This window comes from Anser anser (assembly GCF_964211835.1).
Source record: "Anser anser genome assembly, chromosome: 2".
NCBI classification, from domain to species: domain Eukaryota; kingdom Metazoa; phylum Chordata; class Aves; order Anseriformes; family Anatidae; genus Anser; species Anser anser.
The window spans coordinates 100,732,246-100,750,407 of NC_139721.1; the positions used below are offsets into that span (position 1 = coordinate 100,732,246).

The 18,162-nt window shown below is 52.0% G+C and overlaps 2 protein-coding genes and 1 long non-coding RNA gene across 8 annotated transcripts in view; 1 reads left to right on the forward strand and 2 right to left on the reverse strand.

Moving 5' to 3' along the window:
• Nucleotides 1-25: 25 nt before the first annotated feature.
• Nucleotides 26-4,203, reverse strand: LOC310894611 (uncharacterized protein). Of its 2 annotated transcripts, XM_083824960.1 has the most exons (4): nucleotides 1,702-4,203; nucleotides 967-1,583; nucleotides 208-874; nucleotides 26-110 (listed from the first exon to the last, which is right to left on the reverse strand). In XM_083824960.1, exons 1-3 carry the CDS (start codon nucleotides 1,742-1,744, stop codon nucleotides 617-619), a joined length of 918 nt encoding a protein of 305 aa, XP_083681086.1. In that variant the 5' UTR covers nucleotides 1,745-4,203; the 3' UTR covers nucleotides 26-110; nucleotides 208-616. The 2 variants fall into 2 exon arrangements, with proteins under 2 accessions (XP_083681086.1, XP_083681085.1); XM_083824959.1 differs by having other exon boundaries at nucleotides 208-1,583.
• A 3,118-nt stretch (nucleotides 4,204-7,321) lies between these two features.
• Nucleotides 7,322-18,162, forward strand: part of LOC310893749 — a 45,110-nt gene continuing 34,269 nt past the window's right edge. For all 3 annotated transcript variants that reach the window (XR_014579264.1, XR_014579265.1, XR_014579266.1), the window contains exon 1: nucleotides 7,322-8,362. This is a non-coding gene — a long non-coding RNA (uncharacterized lncRNA). The remainder of the gene's footprint in view (nucleotides 8,363-18,162) is intronic.
• Nucleotides 9,295-13,360, reverse strand: LOC310893747 (uncharacterized protein). 3 transcript variants are annotated; one of them, XM_083823121.1, is made up of 4 exons: nucleotides 10,971-13,360; nucleotides 10,225-10,852; nucleotides 9,477-10,143; nucleotides 9,295-9,379 (listed from the first exon to the last, which is right to left on the reverse strand). In XM_083823121.1, the coding sequence occupies exons 1-3, from the start codon at nucleotides 11,011-11,013 to the stop codon at nucleotides 9,939-9,941; spliced, it is 876 nt and encodes a 291-aa protein (XP_083679247.1). In that variant the 5' UTR covers nucleotides 11,014-13,360; the 3' UTR covers nucleotides 9,295-9,379; nucleotides 9,477-9,938. The 3 variants fall into 3 exon arrangements, with proteins under 3 accessions (XP_083679247.1, XP_083679246.1, XP_083679245.1); XM_083823120.1 differs by having other exon boundaries at nucleotides 10,236-10,852; nucleotides 10,971-13,351; XM_083823119.1 differs by having other exon boundaries at nucleotides 9,477-10,852; nucleotides 10,971-13,358.

The following is an 18,162-nucleotide window of genomic DNA, read 5'->3' on the forward strand; positions in this document are numbered from 1 at the left end:
GAAAGCTTTGTCAAAGTCGGGGACAGAGACATGGCAGGTGATGAGCACCGTTTTGCTTTCCGGCTTGGTGATGGATACCGGGCTTTGCTGCAAGGCTCGTGCAGGGCCACCTGTGGGAAAGCAAGAGGGAAATTGGGAATGCAAAGCTGAAACAGCAGCAGAGCTTCCCCCGGGATGTGCGGGCAGCAGGGTGAGCAGGGCACATACAAGAGAAAGCAGCTGCCAGGACAAAAGCTCTCAGCAGCCACGTGGTCGCTGCCCTCCGTAGGGCTTCCATGCGGGAACAGGCTCGGGGCCAGAGTCGAGTGGTGGCCAAGCGGATCCGAGCAGCGGAAACCACTTGTCTTGTTGACGTCCAATGAGGCTGTGGCAGCTGCAGGCAGGCTAAAAAGTATGTGGGGGCTGTTCTTTTCCACGTCTTCCACCCTCGGGAGCCCCTGCAGGTGCGCCCAGCCAGGCCAGCAGGAGTCTTCAGCCAGGTGAGGTTTGCAGCCCTCGCCTGCCTGTGGTGGGGAGCACAGCCAGGGTTGTGTGCCAGCTGCTAGAGTGTTTTCTACGGCTGTGCTCTCCCAGTAAGCACAGTAATAGGTGGCTTCCTGCTCCTTTGTGACTCTTCTTATTGTGAGAGTACAGGTGGGCTCCGTCTTCTTCTTCTCGGCCCCAAAAGTTTCACTGTAGGACTGGTTGTAGAAAACAGCCTCCCCTGTCGCCACGTACAGAAGGTGCTGCGGGGCTTCCCCGGGTTTCTGCTGGTACCAGTGAATGTAGGCATTCGTAAAGTCTGACCCTGAGAAATGGCACTCGATCCGCGCAGTGCTGTACGCCACTCTGCGCACGGAAGGTTTTGGCTGCCGGAGGCTTTGCGCAGCTCCATCTGTAAGGGAAATCAGAGGAACAGCGCTGTGGTGACAGCAGGGGCGACCCCCCGAGCACTCCCCGACCCCGCAGCTCGCACCTAAGACTTACAGCAGCAAAGGGCAGCGGCAGCCAGAAGCACCTGCAGCGGCAGCGGCAGCATGCGCGTGGCACGACGTCGAGCCTGCCTCCGTGAACTGGCCCGGGCAGCGTGCGTCCGTCCCCGGCGACAGGGAGGGAGGGATCAGGCACTTGAGGGGCAGAAAGGAGTGGCTCAGGCACCCAGCACCCAATGGCAGCTCCTCTGCGTGGCTCCAGCTCCTGGGGTGCCTGGGGTCTCCTTGGGCCCGTGGGAACCTCCCTGCAGGTGCAGGTATTTGTCGAGGTGATCGCTGGGTTTCTGCCATAGTGGGGTTCCCAGTAGGCACAGTAGTAGGTAGCTGTGTCATCTGGAACTATACTTTTTATTATGAGAGTACAAATTTTCTGGTCAGAAACCCTTTCAACTGCATACTTGTGCCCTTGGAAGCTCTTATCTGCTTTCGTTGTCCCTGTTGAAATGTAGAACATCCACTCTGGAGCTTTATTCTCCTTCTGTTGGTACCAGTGTATGATGGTATTATCAAAATCTTCAGAGACATGTTTAAAATGACACAGCAGACGTGTACTTCCTTGAGATTTGGTGATGGATACAGGGGTCTGTAAGGGAATTTCCTGTGCAAATCCATCTAGAAAAAAAAAAAAGTAGAAATTAAGTTATTAATTGGCAATCAGTGACTTGTGAAAATATCCATTAGTGCAACCACGTTTGCCTGTGAGGAAAAGTAGAAGGTAAAAAACACTTACCAGACCAAGCAGCGGTGGCCACAAGCGCTGCCAGCAGCAGCATGTTTGCTTGTCCCGCTCAGCTGAGACTCAGAGGAGAGTGAAAGAGGCCCCAGATGGAGACAGGGTTGAGTGGGAGGAGAAGACGTCTCCAGCGATGGCTCTGGGCACAACTGTGTGGGGCTACGTTTGCAGAGAACCCACTGCAGCCTGGGAAAGGACTTAGACCAGGGAATGCTCACATTGGTGAGGAGGTTGTCATCCCATCTCCTCTTCAGATAAACGTGAGAAAGACTGGGAAGTCCAAGGAGCGTGGCACGTGGAAACTTGAGTCAGAGCTGCTGAGAAGGGGTTGGGAGTGAGAGCAGCTCCAGCCGTACATCAGGGCGTGAAGCTCCCAGCCCAGAGGCCACCCTGGTGGGCGCTGAGTGTGTGCGGTCACCTGTAGTGGGCAGGAGGCATGTCCCCACCCGGTCAGGGACCTCCTCTTGCTGCCTCAGCCTGGCCACCCAGCTGCGGTGTGCCAAAATGCCCCTGTGCCTGTGCTGCCCCCACTGCAGCAGCTCGTGGGGATCAACCTGCAGCAAGCACAGCAGCATCCCCAGGAGTAGGCGCCTGGTCTGTGGTTTTGCGTGGGGAGGAAATGCGCAGCTGCAGGGTTTTGGTTTTGAAGCTGAGATGAGGAGCAAACACTTCTTGGAAAGAAAGAGTGGGAAAGTAAAGCAGAAAACATGTCCCAGGTGCAGGACCCTGTATGTCCCCCCTCACACATCACGAGGTTCCTGTCAGCCCATTTCTCCAGCCTGACGAGGTGCCTCTGGATGGCAGCATGACCCTCCTCACATTTCCCCCACTGCTCCCAAAGTCTAAATCTACTCTCTTTTATTTTAACACTGTTATACCTTTTCCCATCACTACCCTTGTCCTATCGCCATACTCCCTCATAAAGAGCTGTCCTGTAGGCCCCTCTCCCTGCAGAATAGGTTTCCCCAAGTCCCATCCAACCTGGCCTTGAACCCTTGCAGTTATGGAGCATCCACAATTTCTCTGGGCAGCCTGTTGCACTACCTCAGTGTCCTCATAGGACATAGACTCTCAGGTCTCCCCGGAGCCTTCTGTTCTCCAGGCTGAACAACCCCAGCTCTCTCGGCCTCTCTCCATAGGAGAGGTGCTGCAGCCCTCTGATCCTCCTCATGGCTCTCCTCTGCACTCATGCCATGTCTCTCTAATGCCATGCAGCCCAGAGCAGGACCCAGCGCTCCAGGTGGGGCCTCCCCAGCGCCAAGCAAAGGGAAAGGATCACCTCCCTCAGCCTGCTGGCAGCGCTTTGCTTCATGCAGCTCAGGGTACTGACAGCCATCTTGGTAGCATAGGCACATGGCTGCCTCCTGGTCAACTTGGTGTCCACCAGGACCCCAAGGCCTTTTCTGCAAACCTGATCTCCAGCTGGCTGGCCCTCTGCTGTCCAGAGTTGTTCCTCTCCAGGAGCAGGACTCTGCACGGCCCCTTCCCAGACATGGTGAGGTTGCTGTCAGCCCATTTCTCCATCCTGACGGGGTGCCTCTGGATGGAGCATGACCCTCCCCACGTATCCCCTACTCCTCCCAGGTTGGTGTTGTCAATAAACGTGCTGAGGGTACACTCTGTCCCATCATCCAAAGCATTAAGGAAGATGTTAGAAAGTACTGGACCCAGAACTGACTCCCGAGGTACACTGCTAGTTCATGGCCTCCAGGAGGACTTTGCACCTCTGATCACCACCCTTGGGGCCCAACTGCTCAGCCCATCTTTCTGTCTCCTCCTCCAGCCCATCACATCAGCAGCCTTTCCCTTAGGCTCTTAGGGGTGACAGTGTCAAGGGCTTTAATGAAGTGCCCAGACTACCTGCGCTGGTCTCCCCTCATCTAGCAGGCTGGTCATTTCATTGTAGAAGTGTACGAGATTGGTCAAGAATGATTTCTCCGTGGTGAATCCATGCTGACTCCTAATGACGATCTCCTTGCCGTCTGTCTCCGTTTCTTGGAGGCATAGCCCATGGCTGAGGACTTCACTTCTCTTCTGGAAACCTCAGGGGAGAAACTATGATGATAAAAGTGGAGTTCCTGGTCTGTTGTAGGACTTTGTAGGGACTGAAATGCCAAGGAAGACAGCAGAGAAATGGGAAGGAAAGTCTACCAAATCATGCAGTCTACTCTCCTTGTTTCACACACACAACTCATTTCAAGAGAGAGTACCAAATGTATGGAGATATATTGGTCTGCTTGCTCCATGGATTCCAGTAAAGAATAGAAATCTTCAGCTGCTGTTTGTTCACTAGGCACAGACAGGCTGTGTACACTGTCAGGTGAGTGCTTTTCGTACTTCCAAGTCTTCATCTTAAGAGCAATGTTCCCTCTTTGTACCCTCAATTGATGGAGACCTGCAGCTTCTGCATGTTACTGATATGTGTCAGTCTGAAAATAATATCCCGATTATTAACATCCTCTATTTAGCAGTTGTCATGCTAGGCTGTTGTTTTTCCTATCCTGCGGCAGAAAATCATCAGAGCAGGGCTGAATGAGGAAGCATCTGCATTTGGGCAGAGTTCAGAGCTTGTGGTTCAGAGTGCCAAGTGCCTTTTTGTATGGTTTATCTTGGCCCATCTAACGCTGTGATGCCTCGATAATAATACCAATATGCACAGTAGTATATGCCAGTGTCCCTCTGGGTTAAGAAATCTATTGTGAGACTATAGAGGGGTTTAGAGGCATGTTTCCACACTTGATACTTTCGTCCATCTGTGCCGTCATCAAACGTAGGAGTCTTTCCTGACACATAGAGTATTCTCTTGGGCGGCTCTCCGGGAAGCTGCTTGTACCAGTGCACAGTGTCATCACTGCTCAGTTGGCACTCCATTATGGCTGAGCTGCCCTTCATCTGCCTCCGCATTGCCGGGTGTTGCACCGGCACTGCCTGTGCATCTCCACCTGAAAGCGAATAGGGAGAAATTTGGTGAAAATTTGGTGAGGGCTCAGAACGGCTGCAGTCTGGAGCAGGGACAGTGTTCTCCGCACACGGCAAAGATAGGAGAAAGGGAATGGGGCTTACGGGACCAAGAAGAAGCTGCAAGCAGGACGGGCAGCAGCAGCATGCTGCCTGCTTGGGTGAACCGTGGAACTGAAGTAGGGGCAGGAACGTTATAAAGCCCTCCAGGAGGAGAAGGAGTCAAACAGCTCTGGGGAGGAAATGACTCATTTGGCACACCCAAGGGTAGTGCCCCAACTCCTAGCCATTGGTTTGGGAGGGGATGGGGAGGGCAGGGAACAGGGTGTTGCTGCTGCTTAATTTTTTTTTGACAAACTAAATCACAGCAATAACAATGTAAAAGGGTCCATACCCAAGCTACTACCGACCTCAGCAGAGTCAGTGTAGTCATTTTGCGGGACCTGAAAACACCCAAAATACCTGGAAAGCCGGTCATTTCCCCTGCATCAGGAGACAAACCAAGTGTGGGAGAGGCTGACTCCTGGCTTATGAGAAATCCTAGCAAGGTACGGGGATCTTCTTCTCATTTCATCTGTGTTTTGACTGAATAGTCTGTCTTGCAAAGGTCTGAGCCCTCATAGTGACTGCCAGTCCAAGAATGGCTTCTTGCTCCCACCAGCTGCAAAATCCTGTTCCTAATACAAAATGTGAGAAAAGTGCCTGATGGAAGCGCTGCTTTCACATCAGAAAGGCTTTTAATCATTTCCTGGTGAAGCACTTGGCATCTGTAGCTCTTAGATCATTAAACGCCATGCTGCTAGTTTCCTGCCTTCATGGCAAAGCAGTCTGAAGTGAAAACCTGTTGCTATTGGAAAAGAGGTTTGTGGCTATGTGAGTGGGGGCAAAATATGGATTTGGTAGCAGGGGGGCTGCAGGGGTGGCCTGTGTGAGAAGAGTCCAGGAGCTGCCCCATGTCAGGTAAGAGCCAGCTCCAGATGGCTCTGAAAGAGACCTGCCCCTGACCCACCACTGTTTGGGCCTCTGTGAGAGCAGATTCTAGAAAGGGAAGAAAAAAAGAAGAGCTGCACAACATCAGCTGGGAGAGCAAAGAGTGTGCACCAGCCCTGCAGCCCCAAGGTGTGCGCAGCAGGAGGCCAGAAGGTGCTCCAGGCACGCAACAGCAGTTCCCCTGTGGCCTGTGGAGAGGCTTCTGGTGGAGCAGGCTGTCCCCCTGCAGCCCATGGGTCCCACATGGAGCAGATCTCCACGCTGCAGCCTGTGGAGAGGAGCCCACGCAGGAGCAGGGAGTCTGGGGGGAGCTGCTGCCCGTGGGGGACCCGTGCTGGAGCAGCTTGCTCCTGGGGGATGGACCCTGTGGTACGGAGCCATGTGGGAGCAGTTCTTGAAGAGCTGCTGCCTGTGGGCAGCCCCCGCAGGCTCAGTTTGGGAAGGACGGCATCCCGTGGGAGGGACCCCACGTGGAGCAGGGGCAGGGAGTGACCGTGAGGGATCGGCTGAGAGAGCAGCATTTGGGACAGACCACAGTCCCCAGTCTTACAAGACCAAATGGATGTGGCCAGAACAGCTGGCAGCAGTAACATGCTTACGCATTAAGTGGGGTCTTCACTTGGGTAACAAATCTAACTTTTTACGGAAATGAATACGGGGTGGGTGGGAGAGGAGGTGGTTCATTTCAGCGGTATTCAATAGCAGGTCTCTTGCTGATCCCTGCATCCCAGGCTCAGAAAATGTCGGAACTGCGGAGGTTGCCAAGGGACTCTTAAGGCCCTCAAGTCCAACCCCTATTCAAGCAGGGTCACCTAGAGCAGGTGGCCCAGGACTGTCCAGTGGGTCCTGATGGAGGCTCCACCTCCTCTCGGGACAACCTTTTCCAGTGTTGGACTGCTCTCATGGTAAGAAAGTTTTTCCTTGTGCTCAGATTTATTTTCATTTCATTTGAATTTCAGTTGGAGCCCATTGCCTCACAGGGCACCACGTATAGGAGCCTGACTCTTGGCCCTTTCCACCCCCCCCCCTTCTTGGGATTTGTAGATATTGAGGGGCTCTCTGGACTGAAGAGTCCCAGCTTTTTCAGCCTTCCTCTTTGGAGAGATGCCCCCGTCCCTTCATCATCGTCATGGATCGTTACTGGACTGTCCCCAGGATGTCCATTTCTCTCTAGTACTGGGGAGCCCAGAGCTGGACTCAGCGCTCCAGGTGGGGCCTCCCCAGTGCCGAGCAGTGGAGAAGGATCACCTCCCTCAGCCTGCTGGCAGCACTTTGCCTCACGCAGCTCAGGGTACTGACAGCCATCTTGGCAGCAAGGGCACAATGTTTACTCTCATTCCTTCGCTAGACATCCAGCCAGGTCCTTTTCTGCATAGCTGCTTTCCAGCCGGCTGGCCATGTGTGGCCCAGGGCTCCCAGGTTAGATCTTCACTGCAAATATGCCCCTTCCGTGCTCTCTCCCTGACCTTTCCTTGTTTTTTGCTAGCTCAGACCATGGTGGGAAAACATCCACCTTCAGCAAAGATTGTGTAAGCGGTGCTGCACCGCTGAGTTGTTTAAGCACCCGCTGAGGCTGCAGCGTGCTGCATGCCTGTTCTATTTGTCAACTCTTCAGACTTCCTTCCTTCAGTGGAAGGGATGCCCCAGGAGGGACGTTTTAGGAGCTGAGAGGTGGGTGCAGGAAGGTAACGTTGGTTCCCTGCGTTTGAGAGGAAGCTTGCCACTCAGGCTGCAGCCACCTTTCTGTACAGGCTGCCTATGATCTTCTTGCTGTGTGAGACTGCCAGTAGGCACAGTAGTAGGTACCTTCATCATCCTCACGTATGTCTTTGACCGATAGAGTGCAGGTATTTTTGCCTCTTTTAGAAGAATGGTACTTGTCCTTGTAGGAATCCTTGTCGTAATTAATCTGTGCTGTTGAGGTCACATACAGAAGCCGTTCAGGAGCCCTGGTGGGTATATGTCGGTACCAATGGATGTAAGCAGCCTGGAAGTTACCTATGGCCTCGACTTTGCAATCAATCACTGCAGTCGTAGATGTCCTTTTGGTGAGAGATGGCTGACGCTGTTGCAGGAGCACTTGTGCTTGCCCGTCGAACAGAAGGAGAGAAAATAATACAACGAGCACTGTCAGCCGCCTGCTCACAGCCGTATGGACGAGAGCCGCTTGCCGCTGCTCCACACGCTGCCCTCCTGAGAGGGGGAACGTGCACGACCAGGCTGCAGCCAGGGCCAGGACCGGCAGCAGCAGCATCCTGATGGCGCTCGCTCGTCGCTGGCTGTGGGAGAAAAATGCTGCCTCTGCAGCAGGGCCAGGGGGCTGTGCCTGACGAGAGGATGTGACTCGCCTGGGGGCCTTCAGGAGAGGGGCCCCAGGAAGCAGGCAGGTAATGCTGCAGGAAAGCAGCTCCGCCAAGCCCTGCTGAATGTCAGCGGTCGTTTATAAAGGGATTTTTATAGTCTGGAGCAACCTACTGCTGCTTACAGAGTAGTTGGAAGCTGCTAAGCAGTACCTGGGCTCAGAGGTTTTTCCTAAGGTCCATGGCCAACACAAGGAAGGAGAAGCAAGACAGTGGAGTTGAATGCATTTGAAGGCTGTCCAGTGACTGCCCGTCGCACCATCTGAATGCCAAAGGCCAGGAAAATGCACGGCAGCCCCTTGGGAGCTCAGAAGCAGGCCTGCTGCCCTTGCAGGTTCTTCTTGTCGCAGGTGAGGTGTGATGCTGCGCCCCAGGGTAGCACCTGCAAATGCTGGGGGCTATACAAGGAAACTCAGATGTTTTAGACCCCAGAGTGGGTTAGCATAAAATAACGATGATCTGGGAGAGCAAAGTAGGGCATCTGTTCTATGCTGTTGATAGCCCTTCTGCAGAGACCAGGTCACTGCTACTTCCCTTGGAGAGAAAACGGAACCGATTCCCACATCTCTGTTGTCCAATTGTTATTTTATTTAGGGCAGCCAGGTCTTAATTCTTCCTGTTCTCTCTTCTCCCCGCCTCCCTCCAGCCATCCAAAAAGTGTTTTCCAGCTCGATAGGGGCACTCTGCTCTTGTACGGTTGTGACAGGAATCTGAGCTTTCCCTCTTCTGTGAGGTGCGACTCATACCTCAGTGCTAAATGTGCAGCCAGGTTTTTCTTCTTCCTGTTCTCTCTTTCTCCTGCCATACCTGGGGAAATCCCTTTTTGTTGCTGAACTGAAACGACTTCTCTGCTGGTACCAGCCACAGCGAGCATCTGCACTGCCTACGGCAGCCCCGAAGCGCCTTTGGTGCCCGGCTGCCTGAGAAGTGTGCTCGATGGGTTCGGGGCTGATGGGGAGGCAGGGCGGGCACGTTCCTTGAGGTTTTGGGGACTTTCAGGGTGTGGTCCAGGAAGGGAAGCACATCTTTGTGCAGGCTGCTTATGGCTCTCTGCTGCTGTGCATCCCACCTGGCGCAGTAGTAGGTAGCAGCGTCTTGCAGGGTGACTTTGCTCACCGTCAGGGTGCAGACAGATTTGTCCAGGTCCTTCTCGATGCTGAATTTCCCCCCATCGGCCTCGTTCCCAAGAAAGAGCCTGGATGCCATGTAGGCAACGCGCTCGGGAGCTGCCCCAGGCCTCTTGCGGTACCAGTGAATGAAAGCTTTGTCAAAGTCGGGGACAGAGACATGGCAGGTGATGAGCACCGTTTTGCTTTCCGGCTTGGTGATGGATACCGGGCTTTGCTGCAAGGCTCGTGCAGGGCCACCTGTGGGAAAGCAAGAGGGAAATTGGGAATGCAAAGCTGAAACAGCAGCAGAGCTTCCCCCGGGATGTGCGGGCAGCAGGGTGAGCAGGGCACATACAAGAGAAAGCAGCTGCCAGGACAAAAGCTCTCAGCAGCCACGTGGTCGCTGCCCTCCGTAGGGCTTCCATGCGGGAACAGGCTCGGGGCCAGAGTCGAGTGGTGGCCAAGCGGATCCGAGCAGCGGAAACCACTTGTCTTGTTGACGTCCAATGAGGCTGTGGCAGCTGCAGGCAGGCTAAAAAGTATGTGGGGGCTGTTCTTTTCCACGTCTTCCACCCTCGGGAGCCCCTGCAGGTGCGCCCAGCCAGGCCAGCAGGAGTCTTCAGCCAGGTGAGGTTTGCAGCCCTCGCCTGCCTGTGGTGGGGAGCACAGCCAGGGTTGTGTGCCAGCTGCTAGAGTGTTTTCTACGGCTGTGCTCTCCCAGTAAGCACAGTAATAGGTGGCTTCCTGCTCCTTTGTGACTCTTCTTATTGTGAGAGTACAGGTGGGCTCCGTCTTCTTCTTCTCGGCCCCAAAAGTTTCACTGTAGGACTGGTTGTAGAAAACAGCCTCCCCTGTCGCCACGTACAGAAGGTGCTGCGGGGCTTCCCCGGGTTTCTGCTGGTACCAGTGAATGTAGGCATTCGTAAAGTCTGACCCTGAGAAATGGCACTCGATCCGCGCAGTGCTGTACGCCACTCTGCGCACGGAAGGTTTTGGCTGCCGGAGGCTTTGCGCAGCTCCATCTGTAAGGGAAATCAGAGGAACAGCGCTGTGGTGACAGCAGGGGCGACCCCCCGAGCACTCCCCGACCCCGCAGCTCGCACCTAAGACTTACAGCAGCAAAGGGCAGCGGCAGCCAGAAGCACCTGCAGCGGCAGCGGCAGCATGCGCGTGGCACGACGTCGAGCCTGCCTCCGTGAACTGGCCCGGGCAGCGTGCGTCCGTCCCCGGCGACAGGGAGGGAGGGATCAGGCACTTGAGGGGCAGAAAGGAGTGGCTCAGGCACCCAGCACCCAATGGCAGCTCCTCTGCGTGGCTCCAGCTCCTGGGGTGCCTGGGGTCTCCTTGGGCCCGTGGGAACCTCCCTGCAGGTGCAGGTATTTGTCGAGGTGATCGCTGGGTTTCTGCCATAGTGGGGTTCCCAGTAGGCACAGTAGTAGGTAGCTGTGTCATCTGGAACTATACTTTTTATTATGAGAGTACAAATTTTCTGGTCAGAAACCCTTTCAACTGCATACTTGTGCCCTTGGAAGCTCTTATCTGCTTTCGTTGTCCCTGTTGAAATGTAGAACATCCACTCTGGAGCTTTATTCTCCTTCTGTTGGTACCAGTGTATGATGGTATTATCAAAATCTTCAGAGACATGTTTAAAATGACACAGCAGACGTGTACTTCCTTGAGATTTGGTGATGGATACAGGGGTCTGTAAGGGAATTTCCTGTGCAAATCCATCTAGAAAAAAAAAAAAGTAGAAATTAAGTTATTAATTGGCAATCAGTGACTTGTGAAAATATCCATTAGTGCAACCACGTTTGCCTGTGAGGAAAAGTAGAAGGTAAAAAACACTTACCAGACCAAGCAGCGGTGGCCACAAGCGCTGCCAGCAGCAGCATGTTTGCTTGTCCCGCTCAGCTGAGACTCAGAGGAGAGTGAAAGAGGCCCCAGATGGAGACAGGGTTGAGTGGGAGGAGAAGACGTCTCCAGCGATGGCTCTGGGCACAACTGTGTGGGGCTACGTTTGCAGAGAACCCACTGCAGCCTGGGAAAGGACTTAGACCAGGGAATGCTCACATTGGTGAGGAGGTTGTCATCCCATCTCCTCTTCAGATAAACGTGAGAAAGACTGGGAAGTCCAAGGAGCGTGGCACGTGGAAACTTGAGTCAGAGCTGCTGAGAAGGGGTTGGGAGTGAGAGCAGCTCCAGCCGTACATCAGGGCGTGAAGCTCCCAGCCCAGAGGCCACCCTGGTGGGCGCTGAGTGTGTGCGGTCACCTGTAGTGGGCAGGAGGCATGTCCCCACCCGGTCAGGGACCTCCTCTTGCTGCCTCAGCCTGGCCACCCAGCTGCGGTGTGCCAAAATGCCCCTGTGCCTGTGCTGCCCCCACTGCAGCAGCTCGTGGGGATCAACCTGCAGCAAGCACAGCAGCATCCCCAGGAGTAGGCGCCTGGTCTGTGGTTTTGCGTGGGGAGGAAATGCGCAGCTGCAGGGTTTTGGTTTTGAAGCTGAGATGAGGAGCAAACACTTCTTGGAAAGAAAGAGTGGGAAAGTAAAGCAGAAAACATGTCCCAGGTGCAGGACCCTGTATGTCCCCCCTCACACATCACGAGGTTCCTGTCAGCCCATTTCTCCAGCCTGACGAGGTGCCTCTGGATGGCAGCATGACCCTCCTCACATTTCCCCCACTGCTCCCAAAGTCTAAATCTACTCTCTTTTATTTTAACACTGTTATACCTTTTCCCATCACTACCCTTGTCCTATCGCCATACTCCCTCATAAAGAGCTGTCCTGTAGGCCCCTCTCCCTGCAGAATAGGTTTCCCCAAGTCCCATCCAACCTGGCCTTGAACCCTTGCAGTTATGGAGCATCCACAATTTCTCTGGGCAGCCTGTTGCACTACCTCAGTGTCCTCATAGGACATAGACTCTCAGGTCTCCCCGGAGCCTTCTGTTCTCCAGGCTGAACAACCCCAGCTCTCTCGGCCTCTCTCCATAGGAGAGGTGCTGCAGCCCTCTGATCCTCCTCATGGCTCTCCTCTGCACTCATGCCATGTCTCTCTAATGCCATGCAGCCCAGAGCAGGACCCAGCGCTCCAGGTGGGGCCTCCCCAGCGCCAAGCAAAGGGAAAGGATCACCTCCCTCAGCCTGCTGGCAGCGCTTTGCTTCATGCAGCTCAGGGTACTGACAGCCATCTTGGTAGCATAGGCACATGGCTGCCTCCTGGTCAACTTGGTGTCCACCAGGACCCCAAGGCCTTTTCTGCAAACCTGATCTCCAGCTGGCTGGCCCTCTGCTGTCCAGAGTTGTTCCTCTCCAGGAGCAGGACTCTGCACGGCCCCTTCCCAGACATGGTGAGGTTGCTGTCAGCCCATTTCTCCATCCTGACGGGGTGCCTCTGGATGGAGCATGACCCTCCCCACGTATCCCCTACTCCTCCCAGGTTGGTGTTGTCAATAAACGTGCTGAGGGTACACTCTGTCCCATCATCCAAAGCATTAAGGAAGATGTTAGAAAGTACTGGACCCAGAACTGACTCCCGAGGTACACTGCTAGTTCATGGCCTCCAGGAGGACTTTGCACCTCTGATCACCACCCTTGGGGCCCAACTGCTCAGCCCATCTTTCTGTCTCCTCCTCCAGCCCATCACATCAGCAGCCTTTCCCTTAGGCTCTTAGGGGTGACAGTGTCAAGGGCTTTAATGAAGTGCCCAGACTACCTGCGCTGGTCTCCCCTCATCTAGCAGGCTGGTCATTTCATTGTAGAAGTGTACGAGATTGGTCAAGAATGATTTCTCCGTGGTGAATCCATGCTGACTCCTAATGACGATCTCCTTGCCGTCTGTCTCTGTTTCTTGGAGGCATAGCCCATGGCTGAGGACTTCACTTCTCTTCTGGAAACCTCAGGGGAGAAACTATGATGATAAAAGTGGAGTTCCTGGTCTGTTGTAGGACTTTGTAGGGACTGAAATGCCAAGGAAGACAGCAGAGAAATGGGAAGGAAAGTCTACCAAATCATGCAGTCTACTCTCCTTGTTTCACACACACAACTTATTTCAAGAGAGAGTACCAAATGTATGGAGATATATTGGTCTGCTTGTTTCATGGATTCTAATAAACAATATAAATCTTCAGCTACTGTTTGTTCACGAGGCACAGACAGGCTGTGCTCACTGCCAGGTGAGTGCTTTCTGTACGCCCAAGTCTTCATCCTGACAGCAAAGTTTTGTGCCCTCAATTGATGGGGCCTTGGAGTTTCTGCATATTAGAGAGATGTGTGAATCTGGAAAATCTGGCAGAAAATCATCAGAGCAGGGCTGAATGAGGAAGTATCTGCATTTGGGCAGAGTTCAGAGCTTGTGGTTCAGAGTGCCAAGTGCTTTTTTGTATGGTTTATCTTGGCCCATCTAACGCTGTGATGCCTCGATAATAATACCAATATGCACAGTAGTATATGCCAGTGTCCCTCTGGGTTAAGAAATCTATTGTGAGACTATAGAGGGGTTTAGAGGCATGTTTCCACACTTGATACTTTCGTCCATCTGTGCCGTCATCAAACGTAGGAGTCTTTCCTGACACATAGAGTATTCTCTTGGGCGGCTCTCCGGGAAGCTGCTTGTACCAGTGCACAGTGTCATCACTGCTCAGTTGGCACTCCATTATGGCTGAGCTGCCCTTCATCTGCCTCCGCATCGCCGGGCTTGGCACCGACACTGCCTGTGCGTCTCCACCTGCAAGGGAATGGGGAGAAAATGGGTGAGGGCATGAAATAGCTGCAGTCTGGAGCAGGGTCTGTGTTCTCTGCACACGGGATGGAGAGGAGAAAGGGAATGGGGCTTATGGGACCAAGAAGAAGCTGCAAGCAGGATGGGCAGCAGCAGCATGCTGCCTGCTTGGGTGAACCGTGGAACTGAAGTAGGGGCAGGAACATTATAAAGCCCTCCAGGAGGAGAAGGAGTCAAACAGCTTTGGGGAGGAAATGACTCATTTGGCACACCCAAGGGTAGTGCCTCAGCTCCTTACCATTGGTTTGGGAGGGGTGAGGTGGATGGACAGGGGGTTCCTGCTGCTTAAATTTTCTGGCAAACTAGACCACAGCAATAAGAATGTAGAAAGGACCTAAAAGTTTCGTTCTGAAGTTATTTTGTTCATGTGTGTTTATGGTACCTTTCGCCCAGACTCACCTGTATCTCCTGGTGAGCGCACACATCCTGCCTGTCCCCAGGATGCTCTCCTCTCCTCGGACCCCACACTGTCCCAGAAGGACATTTACCCAGCCTTCCCTAGCAAATACAGCCTGCTCTGGAAGCTCTGTGGGCCAGTTCCTGGTGACTTCTGTCTTACTCTTGCTTGGAACAGCTCCAGCGGGTCTGCTCAGCCTCAGAGAAGAGGTGCAGCTGGCCCTTCTTTGGCAGGAGAGCCCTGGTGGCTGTGACAAAGCCACGGTGAAATGCGTGCTTATGCAAGGCAGCTGTTTGCTGCCCTCTGCTTTTTTGTGCTTTCAATCCATTCTCCATACAGACTATATTTGTGCTTGAAACTGCTCAAACCCACGTGCAGGAACTTGCACTTGGCCCTGTTTAGATTCATGAGGTTCACATGGGCCCTGATTTAAACAGATTCTATTTCATTGTCCTGATCCTCAAATATGCCAGGATTTTTCACCTTGGAGATGATGACAGTTCCATTTTGGGAACTGCTAATACTAGATTATCATACAAAATTAGAAATAATCCTTCTTGGAGAACAATATGTCTTGTGGGACCTGACAGCTATATTGAAATATATCTTCAAGTTCTTGAAACCTTTGACTTAGCTTCAGAAAGACTGCTAAGAGTGTATATTTAAGTACCACCGTTCTGTATATATCACCTGTTTGTACTTGACTTTTGTCTGATAAATAAACCATACCTTAGGAGCATCTCCCAGCTCCTAACAGCAGGTGTGGCGTACTTTACTTCATCCAACAGTCCAGGAAAAGTCAACAATCTTGGAAGAAAAGGCAAGATGTTCAGGACTGTGCAAATTAGAATACTTCTCATTGACTCCTCTGAGGACTGTGCTTATATCGATTGGCTTTGGAGTAGCAAGAGGGAGCTGCAGCAAACAGTGCTATGTGACTCCTATGATTGCCCCTTGAAAACTGCAGGCACTATGTAGTCCTTCTTGTTTCCTGCTTAGAAGGGCAGTGCAGCTGTCTTCAGCTGAAGGTAGTTTCAGAAGGACTTTAAGATAGAGTTGTTTTTCTCTCATAAGAAATTCCCCCCACATCCAAGATGTCCGTCTGTCCCCTAGCCACTTATAGCACTTCTCCCTTCCTTGTTCCTCTCTGTCTCAGGCACCTCTAATTCCCTTCCAAGCATCTCCTGGGCTTTTTGTCTCATAAAGCAATTGCTTGTTCTGTCTTAAAAGACAAAGCCCCTAAGTCTGGCAGCCAGTGAGGGCAGCTGCCTGCTCACTCCTCAGCAGGACGGTTGAACTGGCAAAAGCACTTTTCAACAGTGCCTCAGCTGAGAGAATGAAAATTTGGATTTCCCCTTCCTGTTTGTAGGACACGGGGGAAAATTCTTCTAGATCCGTCACAGCCTTGCTTGCAGATTTAAGGCAAATGTTTGAATTTTAAAGAGGGGCAATATCCAAAATCTGCCTCTCTCATACAGTCGCTCAGCAGCTCTTAAAAGCCTGGTATTAAGTCTTGTGGTACTATAGCTCTCTTGCTCTTCTTTTTCATCAGCCATTGTCTCCTTACTTCAGCTTACAGCTCCAAGGGACAAGGGACAATTTCACAGAGGGTTTGATGAAGAGCAGGACCCATGCTTGGAGCTCCGTATCACCTACTACAAATCAGTAGTTGTGGGCAAAGACAGAGAGATAAATCAGCATGGAAATGATTTACTTAGCAAGTCTTCTCCACAAGGACCAAGGGAAGGGGCAGTGATGCTGTTTTCCAATGTCTAGACAAATAAGCTGGAATGTCTCTACACAAAACATTCATGGTGTTGTGGGGCTGTTTCCTCTGCAAGCACATCTTTGCAGTAGTTTTTGTGGAGAAATGGCAGAAGGCTAAGGAAATGGCTGTGTGTAGTCCTACGTGACACTAATACCACCCGCTGGCTTGGATGTCCCACCTGTGCATCAGCAGCACACAGGTGTCTTTGCATGTGTAGACAAGATATTTCTTTTTGGAGAAACCAGTAGTCCAATTTATATTTTGTGGTGGGGTGGAGGACGGTTTTCAGGCAACTTTTGGTGCCAGAGGACATAGGTTTACTTTGGAGGTAAATTAGGCAGCGTCCCCTGGGAGTGGCTGGGCTGTGATGAAGGTGTACCCAGAGCACACTGGGTGGGAGAGAAGGGAGGAAGCAGCAGGGGTGGGGATGCAGCAAGAAGTCCTTATCCCTGGCTAGGGGGGACACAGCAGTATCCTCAGACCACAGGTGCCCCCTGCACAAGGAAAGGGCACTGAGCTTTACTCCCCACTTCTGTCAAAGGCATAGTGCACAGAGGAGGAGAAACAACAAGCCTTAGCTGCAGTGTGCGGGTTGTTTTGCACACAATCACCAGCCATCACACAGCAGAACCAAGCCATTTGTCTGCAAGTTATCTGCAAAGTGTCATTTGAGCTTGGGATTTGGGTAATAAGACATCACTGATACAGAACTGTATATTTAGGCTGGGGGACAAATGGAAGAGTAATGTAAAACCAAGATGAAATATATTCTGAGACAATTAGAAATAACTCATACATAAGACTGACTTACAAGGCAAGAGACAAGCTTGCAGGCTTTTCAAGAAGCCTGTAATTTTTCTTAACTCTGCCACAGCTCCTCAGGAGAAGTTCAGAGGTGCTGGTATAGTTCAACTCAAAGAGAGAGAAAGAAATTTAATAATATATGTGCTGATACCCCCCATCCCCCAATGCAATGAATTGGTGGAGGCAGGTGATGTTTTTTTTTACAGTGGTGGCTTAATTTCCTGTTAAAAAGAGAGGCAGAATGCATGTCAACGTGAAGATCTGGTGACGCTATTGGCAAGGTGTAGGCTAATGGTCCATGGCACATCTGGAAAGAAGTAAGAGAGAGCAGTGATGAGGAGGCAGTCACTAGAAATATGCCCCTACACTGAGGCAGCAACATCCTGCTGGGACTGCGCAGCTAAGATTCACAGGGGGCACACCTGGCTCACGGACAATGTGCATCACTGATGGTGCAGATGGGAGAAGACTTATACCAATGTGCCACACTGTCTGAGAAGTAAATAGCTCTTCTGTAGCCATGATAAATCAGTGCACAGCTTGCTATATACCTTTCTGGCAACCTGTGGACCTAATTTTTGTCTTTTGTTACCTAGTTTCTGCACAGTGGGGCAACTCTTGCTTTCTGGAATATAATGTCATACTACAGGGCATCAGACACATTGTTCTACATAAACAATGACCAGAACCTTTAAAAACATTTTAAAAATTGAAAATAATATGTACTTACAGGGGAAGAGACAAGCTGAGAAGGTTTCCAGTAAGCCTGCTGTGACTCTGCTGCTGCTCCTCAAGGGCCCAGCAGCACTGTGTGCTCCCAGGCGATGAGTACTCTGGGGCTGAAAGAGCAAGATGAGAGACAAACTCCTAAAGCCTCCGATACTAAAATGTGGAGATTCAACAGCTGTTATTGCTTCAAGCCTCTTGGAAAGTTTCAGGCTTTGACTGTGAAAGGGAACACAGGCACACACAAGGCCTGAGGGGGAACGAGAGGTCATGTGACCATGGAGTGAAACCTGTGGAGAAGGTGGGTGCCTCTCTCCACTGAAAGGGAGACCTACAAAGAGTTTGATATTTATGAGAGGGGAAAAATGGATAAAATGGCACATTAGTTCCCATTCGATATACCAGAAGAGCGAACAGGTCTTCAAAGCATAAAGACTGCGTGCTGAATTTCCTTGAAAAGTTGACACAACTCATGAATTGACACCACTGTGTTGAATTTAATTCCAACTCCCAACACTGCTCTACTGGACTTCTGCATTGCCTCCTACTGGCATCCATTCCCAGCTCCA

Bases quoted from the DNA above. Each gene is read 5' to 3' on its own strand.
- LOC310894611 (XM_083824959.1), bottom strand. From the start codon at position 1,744: ATGCTGCTGCTGGCAGCGCTTGTGGCCACCGCTGCTTGGTCTG. The intron at 1,584-1,701 runs GTAAGTGTTTTT...TTTTTTTTCTAG, and splicing joins GGCCACCGCTGCTTGGTCTG to ATGGATTTGCACAGGAAATT.
- LOC310893747 (XM_083823119.1), bottom strand. From the start codon at position 11,013: ATGCTGCTGCTGGCAGCGCTTGTGGCCACCGCTGCTTGGTCTG. The intron at 10,853-10,970 runs GTAAGTGTTTTT...TTTTTTTTCTAG, and splicing joins GGCCACCGCTGCTTGGTCTG to ATGGATTTGCACAGGAAATT.